This window comes from Cinclus cinclus, chromosome 14, assembly GCF_963662255.1.
Source record: "Cinclus cinclus chromosome 14, bCinCin1.1, whole genome shotgun sequence".
Taxonomy (NCBI): domain Eukaryota; kingdom Metazoa; phylum Chordata; class Aves; order Passeriformes; family Cinclidae; genus Cinclus; species Cinclus cinclus.
Window position 1 is genome coordinate 16,064,113 of NC_085059.1, and position 20,140 is coordinate 16,084,252.

General features: G+C 52.7%; 1 protein-coding gene across 1 annotated transcript; it reads right to left on the reverse strand.

Moving 5' to 3' along the window:
- Positions 1 to 13,634: 13,634 nt before the first annotated feature.
- On the reverse strand, positions 13,635 to 14,827 carry HAND1 (heart and neural crest derivatives expressed 1). The gene is made up of 2 exons (XM_062502343.1): positions 14,321 to 14,827; positions 13,635 to 13,736 (listed from the first exon to the last, which is right to left on the reverse strand). Exons 1-2 carry the CDS (start codon positions 14,825 to 14,827, stop codon positions 13,635 to 13,637), a joined length of 609 nt encoding a protein of 202 aa, XP_062358327.1.
- Positions 14,828 to 20,140: the final 5,313 nt, after the last annotated feature.

The following is a 20,140-nucleotide window of genomic DNA, read 5'->3' on the forward strand; positions in this document are numbered from 1 at the left end:
GAGTTTGTCAACTTGGTGTTTTAAACCATTTCTGGAAATCTACATCTCAGTGCAATTCAAATGCCAGATGGTTTTTTTTTCATTGAATTCAGGCTGCATCACAAACCACCATGCAGTTTGTCTTAGTACAGGACTGGAAGAGCAGCAGAGATAAAATTCATTATCGAGGTGCATGGGTCAGAAGTTTGTCTGAAGCTTGCTGCTCACCTACACATGCTCTGTCTTGCCTTGAGTCAGTGCTTCAAGTCCCAAACTTCTACAAATGCTCCAGCTCACCAGATCTACTGCAGTGAACGCTACCTGACCAGTCTGAAATTGATGGGTTTTTTTTCCATTTTTTTCCTCCCAACCCCATCCGACACAGATGCCAGCCAGCTCTCTGCAGTCTCTTTTCTAATTTCTTTTGAGAACTCACTAATTAAATTTTCTGTAAGCTTTTAAAAGTTCTGCATTTCTCTGAATGTGGTATTAAGGCAAAAACAACCTATTTGCTGTGTCTGATCATGTTGGTAGAAGTGCTTATTTAATTGATTTATGCATATTTCAGTGATGATAGGTGAAATGATGGCTTGAGACATCAGTCTCTTTATTTCTGTGTCAGGTCAGTATCGGTCACAAGTGATGTGCATTTTATGCTGAAGCTTTAGCAGGTGTCACAAAACTGCTGTGTGCATTCAGGGGCTCTGTTTAGTATAAAGCAGATTTATGGGTGAGGCACCATAACCAGGGCAGTGATCTGACTGGAGCATTTCATGATACATTTCATCTCCTTTGCAATGGGCAGGAAGCATCAAAGCATTTGCCTTTCCATGAACATTACATGTGCTTTCATGAGAGCTGTGTGAGTGAGGGTGGCACACTGGTGCTCCCTAACAGGGCAGTGTAGGAGGAGATCACCCTGATTTTATTTAAAGCCGAGGTGTCCTTACAGATAATACAGTGATTATTTTGGCAAAAGGAGCTTTTAAAAAGTCTTGGTCATGACTGACTGTTCTCCAGTGACCTCAAATTCTCTTCAGGGGATCTCATGATTTAAAGCACCGCTCTGTTTCTTTGCTGTCCTGACCAGTCTCTCCATTCTGGTACAAGATGCCAAGACTCCACGTAGAGAGGATATTCTTAACAAGCCTTAAGCAACGAAATGAACAGTAGAAAACCTTGGCTAGCATTTTGTAAGTGGCAGGTTTTATTATTTCAAAACTGGATGAAGCTTTGTTTAAGAGCTAAACACACTGGTCATGGTCCCAGCTTAGTACAGCATTGCATTTTGTAAGGCATGATGGGTTCACTTAGTGAAGCTCTTGTTGAAGCTCTCCCAGGGTCTCTTTAAAATTCAAGTCACAATTTAAAGCAAGTTGTACACATCACTCTGAATTGTTTGCTAATACTCCAAAAACATGTTCAACAGATTTCAACATGTCTTAAGTCCTGTGTCATAGGCAGAAATACTCTGTTATGGTACGTGCCCCATTTGTGACATCTGGGGAGTGTGATTGTTTCAGCATTTCCTTGTTCAATTCCGTATGGATTTTTAGAACATCATACAAGAGAAAGGTTCAAGGAATGAGGAGAGAATGTCTTGTGTCAGTATTTCATGAATGTTTAAAAATTTCCTATTTGTGCTGGTCCTTTCCTAATTGAAAGGGTGGAGTAGTTCCCACATCAGTCAACGTGATCTGGCTTCTCTCATTCAGGACAGATGGTTGGAAGGGTACATTCTCTGACTGCATGTTAACCTTCAAAGTGCTCCTGTATTCAGAGGATGTTACCAAGGGAAAATGAGTTTCTGAGTTGAGAGGGTTATCCTCATAGTGATTCTTCCCCTGTACTGGACACTGGTGAGGCCATGCCTCGAGTGCTGTGTTCAATTCTGGTCCCCTCAATTCAGGAAGGACATTGAGGTGCTGGAGCAGGTCCAGAGAAGGGAAACAAAGCTGGTGAAGGATCTGGAGCAAAGGTCCTCTGAGGAATGGCTGAGGGAGCTGGGGTTGCTCAGCCTGGAGGAGGTTCAGGGGGCACCTTCTCATTCTCTGCAACTCCCTGACAGGAGGGTGGAGTCAGGTGGGAGTTGGCCTCTTCTCCCAGGTAACCAGTGAGAGGACAAGGGGAAACTGCCTCAAGCTGCACCAGGAAGGTTTAGGTTGGACATTTGGAGGAATTTCTTCACAGAAAGGGTGATTAAATATGGGAATGGGGTGCCCAGGGAGGTGGTGGAGTCACTGTCCCTGGAGGTGTTCAAGGAAAGACTGGCACTTGGTGCCATGGTCTAATGGACACGGTGGTGTTTGGTCGTAGGTTGGACTCGATGATCTTAGAGGTCTTTTCCAACCTAATTGATTCTATGATTCTGTGATTCTAGACCAAAACTGTAAAAATGTAGTTTGCTTGGGATTTACTTTTTTTTGTGGTTGTATTTTATTTTGTTTTATTTTGAAGAGTAAATAAATCTGTTGGGGTGTTTTAGTAGCCAGCATCAAAATGATTCTTTTCAAGGAAATACGGTGGCAGGTTCCATCTGTTCAGGTGTATTCACTGGAATGCTTTTGCGCCGAGGTGGTATCCAGGAAACTTTTTTTTTTTTTCCTGAAATAGTCAATTGATGTTAAATGTGATCCTTGTTGGTTTCACTTCTAAAGCAATTTTACTTTTTTGAAAACAAATTCTTAGTGAAGTGTGATGATGAAGAAATGTTTACCAGCCATTAGCAGTTGTTTATAAGGTGGAAAGCTTGGAGGCAAGACACCAAAGAAACAGAAGAATCTTTGGCTGTCAGACCCCATGGCCTTATAAACCCCTTGCAAATGCCTTATTACCTTGTTCTCAACTTAGCTAGAGCAAAACACCTTGAGCAACAGAAAGCTGATGGTCTTGATGGAAGGGTCAGCCACTTGCTGGCTCCCATGCTATGAACTGAAACCACACGTCAATTCAGTAGCAATATCCATGTTCAGGGTGCCTGTGATTCTTGAAAAGCATTTAGTGTCTAATAACCAGAAAACGCAACAATGCAATTGTCCTTGTGTACGATACCGTGCTGTGTGTTCGATTCCTTATGCTGCATGCCAAGTAAAAGAAGAAAAAAAGACTTTCCAACTTTTTATTTTAAACGTCAAATTAAATGTGTTTGAACCTCACACTTGTGAAGCCATGAGGTGGGACATTTTCTCAGCACTTTTAGATGGGACTTGTTGGAAAGGTGTAAGACCCAAATCGCTTTGGCTGGTATGATAAGGTATTTTTTTTGCATTTTGCTTTTCACAGATGGGCCTTAAATTCTGTCTAGCTTTGAACCATGGAGCACAAGCCTTGGGGGCATGGAGGATGACCAGATGTCATCTTCTGTTTATAATAGTGGAAGCTTATTTCTTACAAGTCTGCATAGGTGACATTCACCCTGGGGCAGAGGACTTGTCTCTGAAGGTCTCCAGCCATTATATAGCCTAATGCAATTCCATAGCCTAGCTCAATTCTCATTGCAGAGTTCCATTAACTTAATTAGAGTTCTGAATAGATCCAAAGCCATTAGTATGCAATCCAAATAATGCAGAAACATCTCTTCTGGGGTTAATTTCATCCTGTATGCTGACCCTCTGCTCATTTCAAGGGAAGAAGAAATCATTGCTGGTAGTTATTGGCTTGAGCTCAACTCAGGGGAGTTGGAAGCATGCAAAGACTAGAGTCAGTAGCAACCTGATGGCTGAAAAGTGCAAACACATCCAAGGAGGCTCTGTTAGAATGCAGTTTTCAACATTTCCTAATCTGAAAAATTACTGTATATCAACCTGAAGTGAATGATTGCATTAAAAAGTAGTGTTTCTTTTGCCAGGCGCTTCAGAGGCTCAGCCTGAGAAAAGCAGAGCTCTGTACCTCTTCTCTCTGGTATTCTGGTGTCCCAGTTTTCCTTAGAAATGTGGCTGTGAACCACTAGATACCCCAGGGTGCAAGGATTGACCAGAACATGTCAAGCCTGGCGTTTCCAGTGAGTCTAAAGTGCAAGGTGGGTTCAGAGAGGCTTTGAACACAAGAGCCAGAATGATCTACAGTAAATGGGAGTTTTCATGCAGGTCATGATGGCACAGGGAGGATGAAGCAGGACATGGTCCACAGGGAGACTGAACAAAACACTCTTCCACAGCAGCAGCAGTGTGGAGGGAGATTTGTTCTGCGTCAGCTCTTGTGATGGATGTTTTATGAGAGGGGGAGGAGGGTGAGCTGTGCACTTTACATCTTTTGGTTGAGCCAAATGTAAATACCAATGGGAGATTTTCAGCAGAAATGCAGTTGGAGGGGAGAGGAGGGGTCTGCTGAGGGACTGTTTGTTTGAGTTGGCAGATCGCTGGACTTCCCTGGAGCACTAGAGTCACTTTGTCTCTACAGCTTAGAAACGTGGGTAGTACAAGGTGGCCTCCCTTGCCAAAGGAGTCCTTGTGCTGCCCAGGGTAAGGACTGAAGAGTCCCAAAGGTGAAGGAATGTTATTGATGCCTCACTCCTTGTGTCACTGATGCCATTTAACAATCTCTAGCTTATCAAGTTAGGGAGTTCTCATTTTCCACTTTCAAAGTGCAAATGAACTGTTGGGATGTAAGATACTCCTTGCACTTTTCACAGCTAACCCTGGTCTCATGTTTTTGACTTGCTTGTGAACACATCTGTTTGGGATGAACTAAATGCTTGAACAAAGTGTGGGGAGAGGGGGAGGCTCCTGCCTTAAGCCTGAACTTCCCTTGCAAGCAGCTCTGTGGGCCATCCTGTACATCAGCAGGCTCCAGGAGCCTCTGGCTCACCTGAGCCTTACCAGGGCTGAGTTTACTCCTGTCCGACCCACACCTCTGCTCCACAGCTACTGCAGGGGAGGTGGGCAGCAGGTAACTTGCAGAATGGTTTGGAGTCTTTTGGCAGGCTTACTGGGAGAGAAAACTGTGTTCCCTCTTCTGTTTCTGGCCTCCATGTGTTGTGCTGATCTTATGCCAAATGTTTTGGACACCTTGTATTTTTAACTGTGTAATATAGCTGTGTATTGTTAAAGCAACTTAGTAACTTATAGCAAAAACTGTAGAACTCATTTCTCTGAGGTGTAGGAAATGTCCTGCTTCCACTGTGTATGAGACTTTAACTCTGTACTGTCTGACAAAGATAAAATTCTGAATTTCACTTTAATAAATGATCTATCTAGCAACCAGGCCCAAATTCCCTTGTTTGCCTTTCTGCCCTCAACAGTGATGGTTCCAGTGCCAAGGGTGTTCTGCTTTGTGTGGATGTTTTGTGCCAGGCTTCTCAGATTCACTGCCTTTTCCCACCCACCTCCCCAGGGCTGAAGACACTGCAGACATGGAGCAGAGAATGGCACTGCTCAGTGGGAATGCCAAGCTTGCAGTAGACATCTCAGGTGATGGGATATTTTCTGACAAACCCATGTGGGCTACACTGGTGCGATTCATGGAGTCTTTTGAATGCAACAAAAAGACAACTTGCAAGAAAGGTGGAGATTGTTGAAGAGCCACATGCCCTTATATTTTGGGGAATGTTGGGCTTTTCTATGATGGGAATTCCTCCCCTCCTGTATCATGAAGAGTCTGTCAAGTGCAGCTTCTCATTTGATTCATGTTTCCTAATGAATCTTCTTTATGTCTAGTTCAACCCTGTGTTTCTACTCCTTTCTCAGGCACATCCTTGGCTTCATTTCATGCATGATTTATAGCTTCTGTTGTCCAGAATCAAACCTGCATGCCCAGCTGACACGATGGGCACTGCTCCAGAGCAGTAATGATACGGACCATCCCAACATTCAGGATCCTTTCCCATTAAATGCTTTGTTTCATTTTTTTTTTGATACTCCTGACCTTACAGGCAAAGGTGCCTCACTTTTTGGCTGCACTGAGGAAGCAAGTAAAGAAAACTGTGACTTGAGTACTTGTTCATCTGAACTCTGTCATGGTGTTTTTAAAAGCTCTGCTGGCACTGTTTGAGTTGTGCTTTTAGCCTTGATTTTTAGCCAGGAAAGAGGTTGCAGTGTAGCTTTTCACACACTTGGGTTCTCACAGAGGAGGATGATCAAATGTCAAAAGCTTTACACCCAAAACAGATCCCAGAGTTCCTAGTGCCTGCCTTTGTGGATGTGTCTGGAGGCCTTAATGAACCAGGAAAAATGTGGAATATGCTGCTGAGCTACAGGAGGTTGTCCTTGCCTCAGGGAGCCCGCAGTTGGAGAAGGCAAGACCAGAGGTGACATAGGTGGGCACCATGGAAAAAGGAGCAAGGGTGGATCATGTCACAAAACCTGTGTGCTGTCAAGGGTTTTTGGGAGGACTCGGGGGAGAGTCTTTAGGTGAGGGCAAGGGCAGCATACTCCAGTGGAAGGGGAAAACTGATTTGCACTCTCAAATCGATGAGTGAGGGCTCTTCTGCCAGCGCAGTGAGGAGAGGCAGCAGGGCTAAAGGAGGAGCTGTAAGCAGCAACCTGTTGTGCGGGTGCTGACTTTAATGCAAGAGGGTATAATGGAAATTTGGGATAGAAATAAACTGACGCTTAATCTGTTATTTGTATAGAGTAATTAACAATGCTACTTAACCTCCTGTTTGCTCTCTGCCAGGAAACCCACAGAAGATTTCAAGCTCAAAACCAAGGCAGAATCTGCTCAGTCTTTTTAACATGTTCACACTGACAAAGGAAGCGGCAGATGGATTTTATGGGCCGAGAACTGCGTGTCCCTCTCTGCACTCCGGCTGCCGTGCGAGGGCAGTGTTAGCTCAGGAACCCAGAGGGGGGGGATCGCTGCCCCTCCGAGCTGCCCGGGGGCACCGGGGCCGAGTCCCTATCCCGGAGATGCTTCCTTGGCAGGGGCTGGCTGTGCCTGTCAGAGACCGGAAGCAGGATTATGCTCTGCTGGGACGTGGAGATCATAAAAACGGTTTGTTTGGGTTTTGAGGGTTTTTTTTCCTGGTCGGACATTGAAATTGAACACGTCCGATCCTCTGTGTGAGCCGTCCTGTGGCCTCCTTGCAGCCTTGATGGAAACCAGGCATTGCTTCCTGCACCCCAGCAGAAAGGGCAGCACAGAGGACCAGGGAAAAATGTGAATGTGGATTTAATGGTTTTGTGTCTTAAGAGATGTGGTGTGGAGGAGAGAGAGAGGCTCAAGGCTTGCTTGCCTTCCTTCTCCCCCCTCCCCCCCCCCCCCCCCCCCCCCGCTTTTTTTGTTGGGTTTTTTTTTTTTAATTTCTCCTCTATCCAATAAGGAATAACCACACACTCCACCAGCACTCAGTCTCACTTTGCCAGGAGCCGGAGTCCATTTCACATCTCTTATCCTTGCAGGCAGAGCTGGCTTCTTCCCTAGGCACCTGAAAACCCCCCAGTGTGCTTTTATTTAATTGCCTTTTGAACTTTCTCCAAGCTCTGCTCCCTCTATGTGTGTCAGGAAGTACTCCATGATCAACCCAGCACCTTCAGCAGGAGTTTTGTGCTGTGGGGAAGAGGGAACTGTCAGGTAAGTGAGGTGGCTCTGCTGCTTCTCCTACCACAGGTACAGGCTGCCAGAGAGCACAGTGATGGGCACCCCATAAGCCCTGTGTCTCTTCCTGGCCTTGACACCTGTGTGGGCAAAGCCTGTTGCATCCAGCTTCTCTGCACCTCATTTGATGTCTGGGTTCTTAGCAGCTCCTGCACCCAGCCCAGCAGCCATAGCCTGGGAGGAAGCCCAGGTGAGCAGAGGAGGGAGTTTCAGGGTTCTTGCAAGCTTTGTGCACTAACTCAAACTCGTAACTCCTTTCCACATCTCAGTTTGAGAAGGAGCTCCTAGCCATGGCAGCTAAACCAGCCTGCTCTGGCCCCTGCTTTCATCTCAGCTGCTCCTGCAGGTCAGTCACAGGCCATGAGAATTTTGTCAAGGTAGCTGCAGTTTGAGGGGGGAACAAAATGCTTTTCCTCTCAATCCCTCAGCTTTCAGCTGCTGCTGATGCCATAAATTCCCCTACTTCTCTGATTACTGTAAAGTCTTTCAGAGTGGTCAGGACCTGAATTCCTCACACCAAAGAAGAAGCAGGGGAAAAGGAAAAAGCAAGAAGGGCCTTCCCTGCCTTGGGCATCTGTCACAAGGGCTCAGCGAGGCTCCAAGTGAGTGCTATAGCTTTGCAATCCCTCTGCTCTTAGGTAACTGCCTCACTCCCCTCTCACCAGTGCACACCCTCCTCCCAGCCTGTGCCTCCCACTCGTGTTCCAGCATCTCCATCTGGCTCCTTGGCCCCTCTGATCAGCAGGCTCCTGGAGCTGCAGCATCTCCAGATTTGTTATTGCACTTCAGCTTTGGAGTAACCAGGAGGGACAGAGCTCGTCCAGCATCACAGGGCTGTGGCCCCAAGTGCTGCTGAACAAAGTGTCTGGATGATTCCACCCCCTGCCCTGAGCAGTACAGCACTGGTCCTCTGCCAGTCCTTCCAATCCTTGGCCTTAAATCTAGCTGCTGCGTGAGACACAAGTGGGCTGCTGTGCCACCCCACACCACCCGCCCTCACCTGAGGTGCTGAGGTGTTCTGGGAGATCTCTGGGAAATTGGCAGCAAAGTGTCAGCACTGCCAGAGAAGGTGCTTGCTGTGGGGATTGTTCCACCACTGAGCAGGACAAGAACAGGTAATTCTGCAGAAAGCTGTAGGTCTCCCAATCCTGTGCACTGGAGAAAGGGCCTTCATGGAGTAAAGGAGCAATCCAGGTTGGCTTTAGAGAGGTAGGGACAGGGGATGGCTGATGAGTTTGTCCATTGTTTAAAGGATGGTCTTGGGAAGGTTGGCCCAAGGTGCAGGGCTCTTGGTATTTTCCCAACAAAGGCAGCTGCATGGAAAAATTTACCCTGGGCAGAGCTCAGTGCAAGCAGACCCAAGCAGGAACTGACAGATGGATGAAAACCCAGAGAGTCTGGATTTGGTTTAGAAAATAAAATAAAAGTGAGAAAGTAAAGAAGTCGGTGTTCCTCTACCTTGCGGCTGCAGAGTCTTGCCATGCTTGGACATCAATTCTACAGCTGTGGATTAGAAATGAATCATCTCTTTAGATGGATCTGGAATCACGTGACTCCAGGAGCATGGAGATTTGGGGAAGAACTATTGAATGTCATGAACTTTGCAGCTGGGCGGGGCTTCGGTTGGGCAGAAAACCTTCCCACCTGAGCAGTGCTCCCAGGAGACAGTCTGACTTCGGAGCCAGCAACTGGCCTGAGAGGCTCCAAGTGTTGGGAGAGGATCAAAAAGTTCTCCTGGCAGTAAATCTTTCACCTGCCATGTGACTCACTGGGGCTTGTGGCCATTCCTCCGAGGTCGGCCCCGGGTCAGGATTTCTCCTGTCTCTTTAGCCCCTAAACCTGGAGATTTTTGTCTTATCTTTGACGCCATCTTGACACCGAAAACAAATTATGGCCCAATTACCCTTACTCAGAGGGGCTGGGGCTACCTTAAATGGCCACAACTACCAGGCGCTTCCTTAAGAGCGGTAATTAGGGGGGCGTGGGGTGGGGAGGGGGCAAGGACTGGGGGTACCCCTGGCATAAGGCTGCCCTTGGTCCTCCGTTTGCCAAGGCGGGAGGGGCTTCCCCTTCCCCTTCCCTTCCCTTCCCTTCCCTTCCCTTCCCCTTCCCTTCCCCTCCCCTCCCATCCCATCCCTTCTTGCACCGTTGGGCTCCGCAGAGGCCAAGCAGAGGAGAGGCTCCCTGCCGCTGTGGTGTCCGGGCTGGGGACTGCCCTGCCTCCCCCAGCCCTGTGTCACCGGCTGGGCCAGCCCAGAGGGGCCCCGTGACGAGAGGCAGCAGCCCTGGCCCTGGCCGTGACCTTCGGGACGACCTCGAGTGAGTCCCTGCCAGGGCTGGGGACCAGCCGTGCCTCTCATTCCAAGCCGGGACATTTCCATGTTCACCCGAGGAACACGGGACAGCAGCATCACAGCTGAGCTGCCATAACAACCGACCTGAAACTTTTAAAATGTATTTTTCTTCCCATCTTAAAGTGTCATTACACTGCCCTCTGCTCTGCTCTGTCCCTGGGCATTTCTTGCCCAGTGTTGTGCTGTCTGCCTGAACCCAGCAGCTGTTTTGGGAGCTGGCAAATCCAGCCTGCAGCCTGGACAGTACTCATGGGTGATCGGGTGGCTGGGTCTGCTGGGTCTGGGTGTTTCTTCCCACCCCCCCCTTTTTTTTTTTCTTTTTTGTCAGATTGGTATTTTATTTGGCTCCATCCTGTCTACCGAGCTGTCCAGTGTAACCCTTCCCTTGCTGCTTCTGAGATAAGAATAGGCTCCCCCGAGATCAGATAAACAGGCCCATAAATACCTACAACAACAAGAAGCAGGGTCTGGCTTGGCAGGAAAGGAGGGGGAAGAAAAAGTCAAAAAGTCAAAAAAGGAGCTATTCCTTTGCACGCCAAACCAGGGCTGCAGAGCGAGGGGTGGGAAGCGCCCGACAGCCTCTTTGCCCACAGCATTGCCCCCGTGGCCAGACAGGGAGCCAGGGGCCAAGCGGGGCTGGCAGCAGGGTCCCCTCGTGGCTGGATTCCAGCGGCAGGGAACCTGGCATGTAAGATGCTGCCCCGGGGCCAAGCGCTCCCTGCGTGCGTGTTCCTCTGCCCGGGCAACTGCCGGCCCCCGCCTGCGTGCCCCGAGCCAGCTGCTTCCCACCGGCATCAAGTTCACGGCAGGGTCGAGCCGAAGGTATGTGCAGGGCCATCTCCCCTGACTGATCAGCTACGCGCTTCGATAGCCAAAACCTCGAAGCTGGTGGCCGAACCGTTTCTGCGGTGAGTTCTGGTGCCGGCGGCACCGGGAGCTCTGCCGCTGCCTGCCGGAGGCTGCCGGGACGCCGTGGAGGAAGGGAGGCTGTCCCTGTGCTCCCATCCCCTGAAGCTCCTCTCCCTTTGGGGGTGAAGGGGTGACCCCATCCTAGGCTGGAACAGGCGCGGAGCTGGAAGCTCGAGTCCCCTTCCCGGCCCCGGAGTGGCGAAAGCGCCTGAGCGGTGCCGAGATGGGGACGGAGCTCGCTGTTCGCAAGTGTAGCCCTTCCAAAATGTTTTGGGGAGCGGGGAAGCCCGAGGCTACAGGAAATATTCAGTGCTTTTTCTTTCACCCTCTCTCCTTGCAAATGCTGAGCCACCACCTCGCAGAAAAACCCTCGCTGGACAGGGAAATCCTCTCCAGCCGTGGAAACGGAGAGCGCTTTCACTTGCAAAATCCCGAGGAACAGGGGAGTCTGACACGGGGGCACCTTCCCCAGAAGTTTGCAGCCAGCAGGTACCACCACCAGAAACCTGTGGTAAGAAAAGGAAAAGATCCTGCGGATGCAGGCAAAACACCGCCCTGGCTGTGCAGTGTGCCCCTTCCCAGGAGCAAAACTGGAAACACTTAATGCAAAAAACCAGCGGAGATTTTTGATGGAGTGGAAGGTGTGGAGGCTGCGAACGATGTACCAGAAGAGCCTGGTGTGCCGGCACCGAGGACATGACTCCCTGCAGAGCCACCTTTTCCTCACAGCACACCAAGCCCCGAGTCCCCGTTTAACCCCTTCAGCCCCGGTTGGTGCTATACGGATACACGGATCCGGCTGGCACATTTGTGGGGTGCTGGATTGTAGTGTTAGTGACAGCTTGGGAACTTTCCCATAAAAACCCAGCCTTTAGGAGACTGTGAGATTTAGACACAAAATACGATTTTTGGGGCTGACTTTCTGTACTTTTTTTTCCCCCTTTTTTCTGTTTGTTCGGGTTTGGGAGTGCCCTACTCCACTGATGGAAGTAGCATCACGCTACACCTCTTACAGCTCAAACCAAAAAAAAAAGTACCACTGCGGGCGGGCATTGCTCTTCTCTGGCAGTCAATTTTCATCTCAGCCTCGCTCAAAGGGATCAGAAAATAGATCAGGGGCAGGGAAGCCGTGCAGCGGCTCCGGAGAGAGGGAAGGCTGATTCACGCAGTCAGATTCTTCTTCGTCGAGAGTTAATTACTCTGGCTGTACCCCCAATGTTTGTGTGTTTTTCCTGTATTTGTACACATGCACAAAGTGGTTATGAAACCCAAGCTGCTTCCCCACGGGTGAGCTGGGGTATTCTTGGTGTGTGCGGTTGCACAAGCACAGATTGATCAATGTGTCAGTATTTTACAGATGTTGCATCATTATTTCTATACCTGTACTCGCAATCAAAAGCTTGGTTTAAAACAAAAAATGTAAGCGTCCCTAAGGCGAGCCCTCAGATTAGCCCTAGAATAATGTACACATTTCCCCGTGCTGTTTTTCTTTGCCCTAAGCAGCCGCCTGAGTGTCAGAGTTTATCCCGGTGTCTCTGGGAGCGGCAGCGTGCCCAGGCTGGGAAGGCAGGGTCAGGCTCTGAGCCCATGCACGCACATCTTGGAACTCTTTGGTAAGAGCAACGTTCGTGCACAGTGTACAGGAATGAGGATCTGGCTTTGATTATTAAGGATTATTAAGGATTTATGCCTGAGTGGTGACAGAATTTGGGCTGCGTGAGCGCTGCTGTGTCTGAGGCCGGTGGCATCCATCGTGTTGGGACGCTGCTCCTTCGAAATGCGGCCGAGGCAGCTCCTAAAGGGGGATCCCTGCGAGAAAGTGCTACCGGTGCCAGAGCCGGGCGGGCTGCCCCGGCAGCACAGGGGAGCCGAGCCCTGGCTCTCTGCGTGGCAGCAATAAAACCTGGGGCTCCACACCTCTACGGTGTCATCCAGACGCTGTAAAGGCCTGATCCTGCCATCCTTCCCCAAGCCAAATACGAGTCCAGTCCCTCTAGCAGGTCTCCTGGGGAGGGAGGAAAGGGGTTGTAGGGCAGGGGCAGAGTTCGTGCCCTGGAGGAGGTTGCGGGTTCACGTTTGCAGAGCTCCACCAGCTCCTACGGTGAGCAAGGACGGCATAAACAAGTCTCAAAGGATCCCGAGCTCCCCAGGGAGGAGTTCCCGCACATGGATCGGCCCCTCAGCAGAGTACTGACTTCAGGGGTGTCTTTAATCCCGCAGCATCCCTGTGGGGCAGCGCGGGGCACCCGGCCAGAGCAGCGCGATTCCTGAGCGGGAGAAAGCAGAGGGCTCGGACCCGAGGCCGTTTGCATAAAGTTTAAATTTTATTTTATTTTTTTTTTTTTTTAGCTATTCAGTTTTAAATACGTGGTGTGGCGCGCTCGGTCCCTCGGGAAGTGGTCATGCAGATCTGAGGTAGAAAACCCGGCACAGGAGTGTTCCCAAATGCACCTCTAGGTAGTTTCACCGCAGCCACACGTCGGTCAGGCAGCGGACGGGGAGAAGGGATCGGGGGCTCGTATTTACAATAGCAAACGAATCGAACCGTTCCAGTCCGGCCCGGCGGGGCAGGGGCAGCCGATCGCTGCTGGCAGCGGGAAGGAGCAACGATTATTGCAAATGCGGGAAGAGGACGGGGGGAAAGGGCCCGGCCGGTCCCCGCTGCCCACGAGGCGGGCAGGACCCGAGCCCGCAAAGCGCTCTCGCCTCTCTCCCGCGGAGCATCCGTCCGGGCGGGGGGCAGCCGGGCCAGCTCCCCTTATCCTGCGCCTGGATGGGCTCCGGGGCCGGGCTGGGCTCTCTCCGACATTGCACATGGAGGGGCGGGCGGGGAGCGCCGTCGGGGCGGCGGGGCAGCTCTCAGGGGTTCAGTTCCAGAGCCCAGACCTGCTGGGGCCAACCCGTCCGGCCCTTCAGCTTCTTTTCGCCGTGACCCAGAGGCTGCGAATAGACCTCGGGTTGCTGCGGGAGAGGAGATGGGGAGAGGAGGTAGAAAGGAGCGGTCAGGAACGGAGCGGAGTCCCGGGCTGCCCGTCCGCCCCTTGCGCTGCCGCAGGGCTGCAGCCGGGCCCCGCGGCTCCGAGCGGCTTTGCCAGCCCGAGGACAAAGAGGGGCTTTAGGGGTCCCCACCCTGCCATCCGCCCCCTGCAGCACGGGGAGAAGCGGCCGACCTTGCTCCGAATCGCTCCTGCGCCCGCTCGCCCTGGGAGAGCTCCAGGGAGAGGGGAAGGACAGAGCGGGGCAGGCTCCGCCGCGGCCAGTCCCGGACCCGAGGGCTTGTCCCTGGCGGAAAGTGCTCGGAAGCCCACCCGACCCGTCGGGCGGGCTATTTTTCGACGAGTTTCCCTCCACAGATTTGTTGTTACTATTATTATTATTATTATTGTTGTTGTTGTTGTTACTGTTATTATTATTATTACGCTGGGGGGAAAAAAGGCTTCAGCGAGGCCGGCAGAGTTTAGAGGATTCCCCCCCTGCCCCGGGGTTTTTCCCGCCCGGTCCCGGCCCACGGTGAGCAGGGACGCGGGTCTCGGTCCGCCTCTTACCGTCTCCCTTTTCCTCTTGTTCTCCCTGCCGTCCGCCTTCTTGAGTTCGGCTTTGAAGCCCTCGGTGTCCCCGGGCTGGCTGTCCTTGGCCAGCACCTCCATCAGGTAGGCGATGTAGCTGGTAGCCAGGCGCAGGGTCTTGATCTTGGAGAGCTTGGTGTCGGCGGGCACGTTGGGGATGCACTCGCGGAGCTCGGCGAAGGCGCTGTTGATGCTCTCCGTCCTCCGCCGTTCCTTCTTGGGTCCCCCGACACCTTTTCTCCGTCCCAGGCGGCCGCTGAAAGCCTCCAGCCGCCCCGGGCCGGCCGGGCCGTACTCGGCGGGGCCGTAGTTCGGGCTCTGCCCGGCGAGCTCGGGGGTCGCCTCGGCCGGGTTGAGCACCCAGCCGGGGAAGTAGGCGCGCTCCTGGTGGCACCGCGCCGCCGGCCCGAAGAGGAAAGGGTCGTGCAGCATGTGGTGGTGATGGTGGTGGTGGTGGTGATGCTGGTAGCCCCCCACCAGGTTCATGATCCGCTCCGCTGGCCCCGGGGGCCGCTCAGCAGCGCTCCATGGCCGGCCGGGCGGCGCTCCCCGCCGGGCGGGCGCGGCGGGCTGCGGGGAGCGCGGCTCCGGTGGCGGAGGCGGCTGTGGAGTTTGGGGTGGGGCGGTCGGAGTTTGGGGTTTGGGTTTGTTGTTTGGGGTTTTTTTAACCCCTTCTGGAGCCTCCCGACCCTGCCTTTATATAGGGCCGCGGCCCCCCCGCCGTGGAGGCAATGGGCAGGGGAGGATGCGCGGAGGCCCCGGGGGGAGCGAAGCGGCAGAGGGGGCGTGCGCCGCGCTCCAGGCTCGGGGGTTTGGGCTCACACCTCCGCCGCTTGCCCTCGCTTTCAGGGAGGAGGGGGTGAGGAAGGACCGAGGGGCACCCCAGCCCCGTCCCGGAGTGCTTCGAATCCCTCTGCCGGGGCGGGGGTGTCCGAGACCCCCGAGAGCCGCCGCGCCCGGCCGGGGGAAGAGAACCGGCTGCGGGGAGGGGGGGCCGCGGCTGTCCGAACCCCCGACAGCCGGGCCGTGTGACCCGGGGACTCTCTGCTTCCCAAGCGCCGAATCTCCACGCGGGACAGGCTCGGGTCCGAGGGAGCGGAGCGCGGCGGGGCCGGGCGGGCAGTGCGGGACGCTCGGGGCCGCGCTCGGAGCCGGGGGATGGGGCGAAAAGGGGCCGAAGGAGTGAGGCGGGCTGGGCACCCTGCGGTTGGGGATGGCAGGGATGGCGTGTGGGGTTCCTCTCCGCACATGGGGCTCCTGGCCCACGCCTGCTCCGTGAGTTGCACGGCTGCACAGGGACGTGCACTGCACGCTGCACAAATCCACGCTGCACTTGTGTTGGCTACACCATGCACTGCTGCTCTCACCCATGCACCGCACACGTCGCCCACATGCACCACGAAGGTGCTGCATGCACCACACAAGTCCGTGCTGTACACACTCCACAAACATGTCACACGCGTGCTCCCATATATGTTACCGACACCAGCAGCACGGATGTGCCACGTGCACGATGTCATTATATGACACACAGACGTGTGGCACACACACACACCTATCACACACATGGCTTATAAGCACATGCGTGTATACTGCTCACCTGCGCACAGACACTGCATAGATACACAAATACATAAAAATGATACCGTCCATGCACAGAAACATATTTACAATAGGAAGGTTTTCTACGTTTCCCCGTCCCAGCCTGGCCACGAAAGGGCTGGGGGAACCCGCTGGGGTTAGGATCTTGTACAGCACCACAGCCCCAAACCCAAACCCAGGGTGGGGCCCTGAAGCACATCCTGCTCGCCTCTGCACCCGTGGGAGACAGATCCCCAGGAGGATGTCTCCCAGAGCCTTGCTGGGTGATACCGGGACTGAGCCCTGCTCTTGCTGCAGTGACTGCCAGTGAGGACAGGCTGGGCACGGCAGTGCACGGTGATCACAGCACGGCGGGGCAGGAAGGGGCTTTGGGCCCGAGGTATGTTAGCGATTAACGGCGCTTTCCAGCGATTCATCTTGCAGCGGAGGGTGGAAACGTTGGAGGGTTGTTTGCAGGCGCTTGTATTAATCATCCGGGCTAACACACCATTAACGTCCTCCTGCATTTTAAAGATGACAAATTTTATTTGACTTCTCTCAATCACGGTTCCCGGGCGGATTCGGGAGCCACTTAAATGCCTCGGATTTTCCATCGTTAGTTGTTACAAGGCGAGTTGCAAAGGCAGGAGGCTGGGGGGGCCGGGGCAGGTCTCCGGTTCTGCCGGGCTCCGGCGGCTGGGGGGGAGCGGCCGTGCCGGATCTGCCCAGCTTTGTTCCCCCCTGCTTTGTTCTCAGCTGCTGCAAAGACCCTGCTCCCCCACCCCCTTTAAACAAGCGCCCTGCAAACATTTGCTAGTGATTACTCTCCTGTTAGAGCCAGACCTTGGGTTGGGTAGGGCGTCGTGTCCCCGATTTCCTTCAAAACAGCCTTGGCTGGGTGGGATCCCCGAGCCCGGTACAGAGCTGATGGGAGCCAGTGCCCACCTGGGAGAACTTCAGGGGTCCCACTTCAAGCCTCACCCTCCCGTGCTGGCAGAGCATCACCTGTGGAGCCCTGCTCCTCTCACAAACCATCCAGGCTCCTCGCTGAGCTTCCCCCCCAGTCCTGGAAACTGCCAGGTTAGAGTCTGTGCCACCCAACCCCAAAAATGCCCCTTTCATCCACATAGCCCTGCATTGCACAGGCCACTTACAACCACATCCAGCTGGGAGCTGTCACCTTGAGCTGTGCACCAGAGTCACCTCCAGCTGCCAAGCCAGGTAAGTCCAGGCATTATCTTGCTTAATCCAACCCCTGATGGAGGTCCCTGGACCCCGCAGAGTTTGGAAGTGCTCAGCTGAGCAAATAGTGGGACCAGAGGGTTGATTTTCCTTTGGAAAATCATTCTAATCTTCTGTGTTTTAATAAAATAATAAAACCAGAGCCCTTTTCATACCGACACCTTCTAAATCAAACCAGACTGCCTTTGTCATGGCGTCCAAATTTAGCACTTCTCAAACTTTTGGTGAGTTTCTTTAATTTCACATCTCCCCACTCACGTGGGAGAGAAAATGCCGAACAGGTTGGATTAGGCAATTTATGGCTGGCATGGCAGGAGGAACCACCTTTCTCTCCACCTGTTTTCCTTCAAATCCTTCCCAGAGAAAGATTTCCTGCCCTCATGCCCAGGTGATGGTGAGGGGACCAGTGCTGGATGTTGGGAGTGAGGTTATCTCAGGTCCCTGGCAACCCCAGCACCCCAAACCCTGCAGGAGCCACCAAGCTCTGTATCCATCCCCACTTCTAGGACGGGGGTTGAGGTTTTGGCCCTGGCCCCTCAGCCACCTCCTTATCAGCGCCCAGCGAGCCGCAGCCCCGGGTGTCCTGTGACTTTGACGCCAGCTCTGCTCCCCCCCTCGGCTCCCTTATCTAAATAGGAGCGTAAATCAGGGCCTTGGCAGATGCCCTGGCAGGACAGGGACTCCATAAAAAGGGGCTCTGCTCCAGCTCTGTTTACATTGCAGCCCCGTAAAATATTCCCCTTGTCTTCCTTGTTAGCATCTCCCTGCAGCATCCCGGCACCCTGCTGCACCCACATCCCCCCCACCCCTAGCTCCACTGAAGCCCCAGGGTGCAGCCAGGAGGGTCCCAGCCCTGTCACCCCACAGCCCCACACCGTGTCCCCCATCACGTTATGGCCAGGGTACCTCCTCACTCAGCCACAGCCTTCAATCCCTTCCTCAGCCACTGCAGGCGCAGAGCAGGGCTGAGCCAGCTCCCCTGGGCAGCTGGGTTGTGTCTAAAGGTGCCCCTGGGTATTTATAGCACTTGCCTGAAATAATGCAATAATAATCACTCAGCACCTTCCTAACAGTTCTGCTCTCAGAGGCCTCGGGGGACGGTGGCAAAAACCCTTGGGAAACTGAGGCATGAGCAGAGCCTGCTTCAAGGAGAGCTGCAGAGAGCTGCTCTGGGGGATCATTTTCCTCCTGACAATATGAGGAGAGAGAGAACCTGCAGAAGTGAATGGAATCAAGTCAGTTTGATCAGCAATGGACTCAGCTCTGGGGTCACAGCCAAGACTGGGCTGCAAAAGCCCACTCAGGATATCCCTCCTCCCTAGCAGGGTTTGCCACACGTGTCCTGCTGTGCCAGGATGGGTTTCAGAGGGATGAGGGGTGCTGGGATGCAGCAGAGCTCACGCCTGCTGGTGCCCGTGCTCTCCTGTGCCCCCACACTGCCCGAGTCCCCCAGACTGCATCCCTGGGCTGATTGATCCTGCATCAGCACCACAGGAGCTACTCCCAGTGGGGTTCAGTCTGCCAAAGCCCCATGGAAGGAGCAGGAGGGATTGGGGGTGAACACAGGGCTATGCCTGGATGTTCCTGTTCCCAGCAGCAACTCACAGCATCTTCTCTGTCCACACCCCTCCCGTGCCGACCCTATGGCGACACACAGGATGACTGCAGCCATTGCCCCTCAAGAAATACCATCTATTTATGGCCAAACAGCCACTGTCTTGTGTGGATAAATCAAAATGAAAGCAAAGCTTTACGGAAAAAGTATTAAATTTTCCATGTCCTCCTGAAGGGATGGGCCAGGCACTCGCTGTTTATTTTTTGGGCCCTCTCTTTGCTAGTACTGTATGTGACATTGTGTTTACAAAAGTTTTTATGTCATCAGAGCAAAGTCACAGCTCAGCTTCCTCTCCTGTGTATTTTATGTAGATGGATGTGTCTGTGAGGAACATTCAAACTAAACAGAGAGCTGGTTTATAGGAAAATGTATTTATTTGAAAAATCGTAACTCACAATTTCGGCAAAACCGGGCTCCACATTTATTGCTGCTAATGGGGTGTGGCAGTCATAAATTAACCTGGAAAATTGCTGTGGCCATTTCAACAATGGCCCATTGTGCTGATGGAGCAGCAGCTCCCCAAAGACAGCTCATGTCAATTTGCAATTAGGTTTGGATGCAAACAATACGTAAAGGGAAGGTAACAGCAGCCTCGCTGCTGGAACCAGCTCCAAAATCATTGCTCTAGGCTGGCATGGGTGCCCTGAGTCTCACTTTAAACAGAGCAGTTTTAAACAGAAATCAGTGGAAGAAGGGTCCACCTGCCAAAAGGGGAATTTCTATTTATATTACATTACCTGTCATAGACACGTAATTGGAAATGACAAAAAAATCCCAGTCCGTGAGCTCTGACTGGAAACCCAGGTTAGCCACATGCATGGAGAGTGGGCCCAGTTGCTCCCTGGTTGACGTCTCTTCTTGAAAGAAGTTTTGCACTGAATCAGGAGTGATGCTACTACCCTAAAACCTCTTCTTTCCCCACTCAGATTGCTTGCTGAGACAAACACTAATCCCCAAAAGCTTGAATCTGGCTGCTGGCCCTGGGGTAAAAGCTGCCACTGTCATTTTCCCATTCTTGATCACCTGGCTCAGGGCAGGGTTTGGCTGCTGGCTCGTGGTGGCAACTCTCCTCTCGTGGGGAGTAGTGGAGAAAAGCTCCCACTCAGGAACAAGAGGGCCCTGACAAAAAACAGTGCCATTCCCTCCTCGAACCACTTTCCACTCCTGAAGCAAATTTACAAGGGCTCTAAAATGTCCTGCTCCAGGGCATCAGCCAACTGCTAATGGCTGGGGATTGGGAAAGACATTTCCTCTGCTGAGAAGGATTGCATAAGCACTTATTAAGGCAGCTCCTGGCGTCTTCGTCAAAAGCATCTGGATTGGGGCATAGCTGGAGACAAACTGCTGGGTCTGGATGGGCA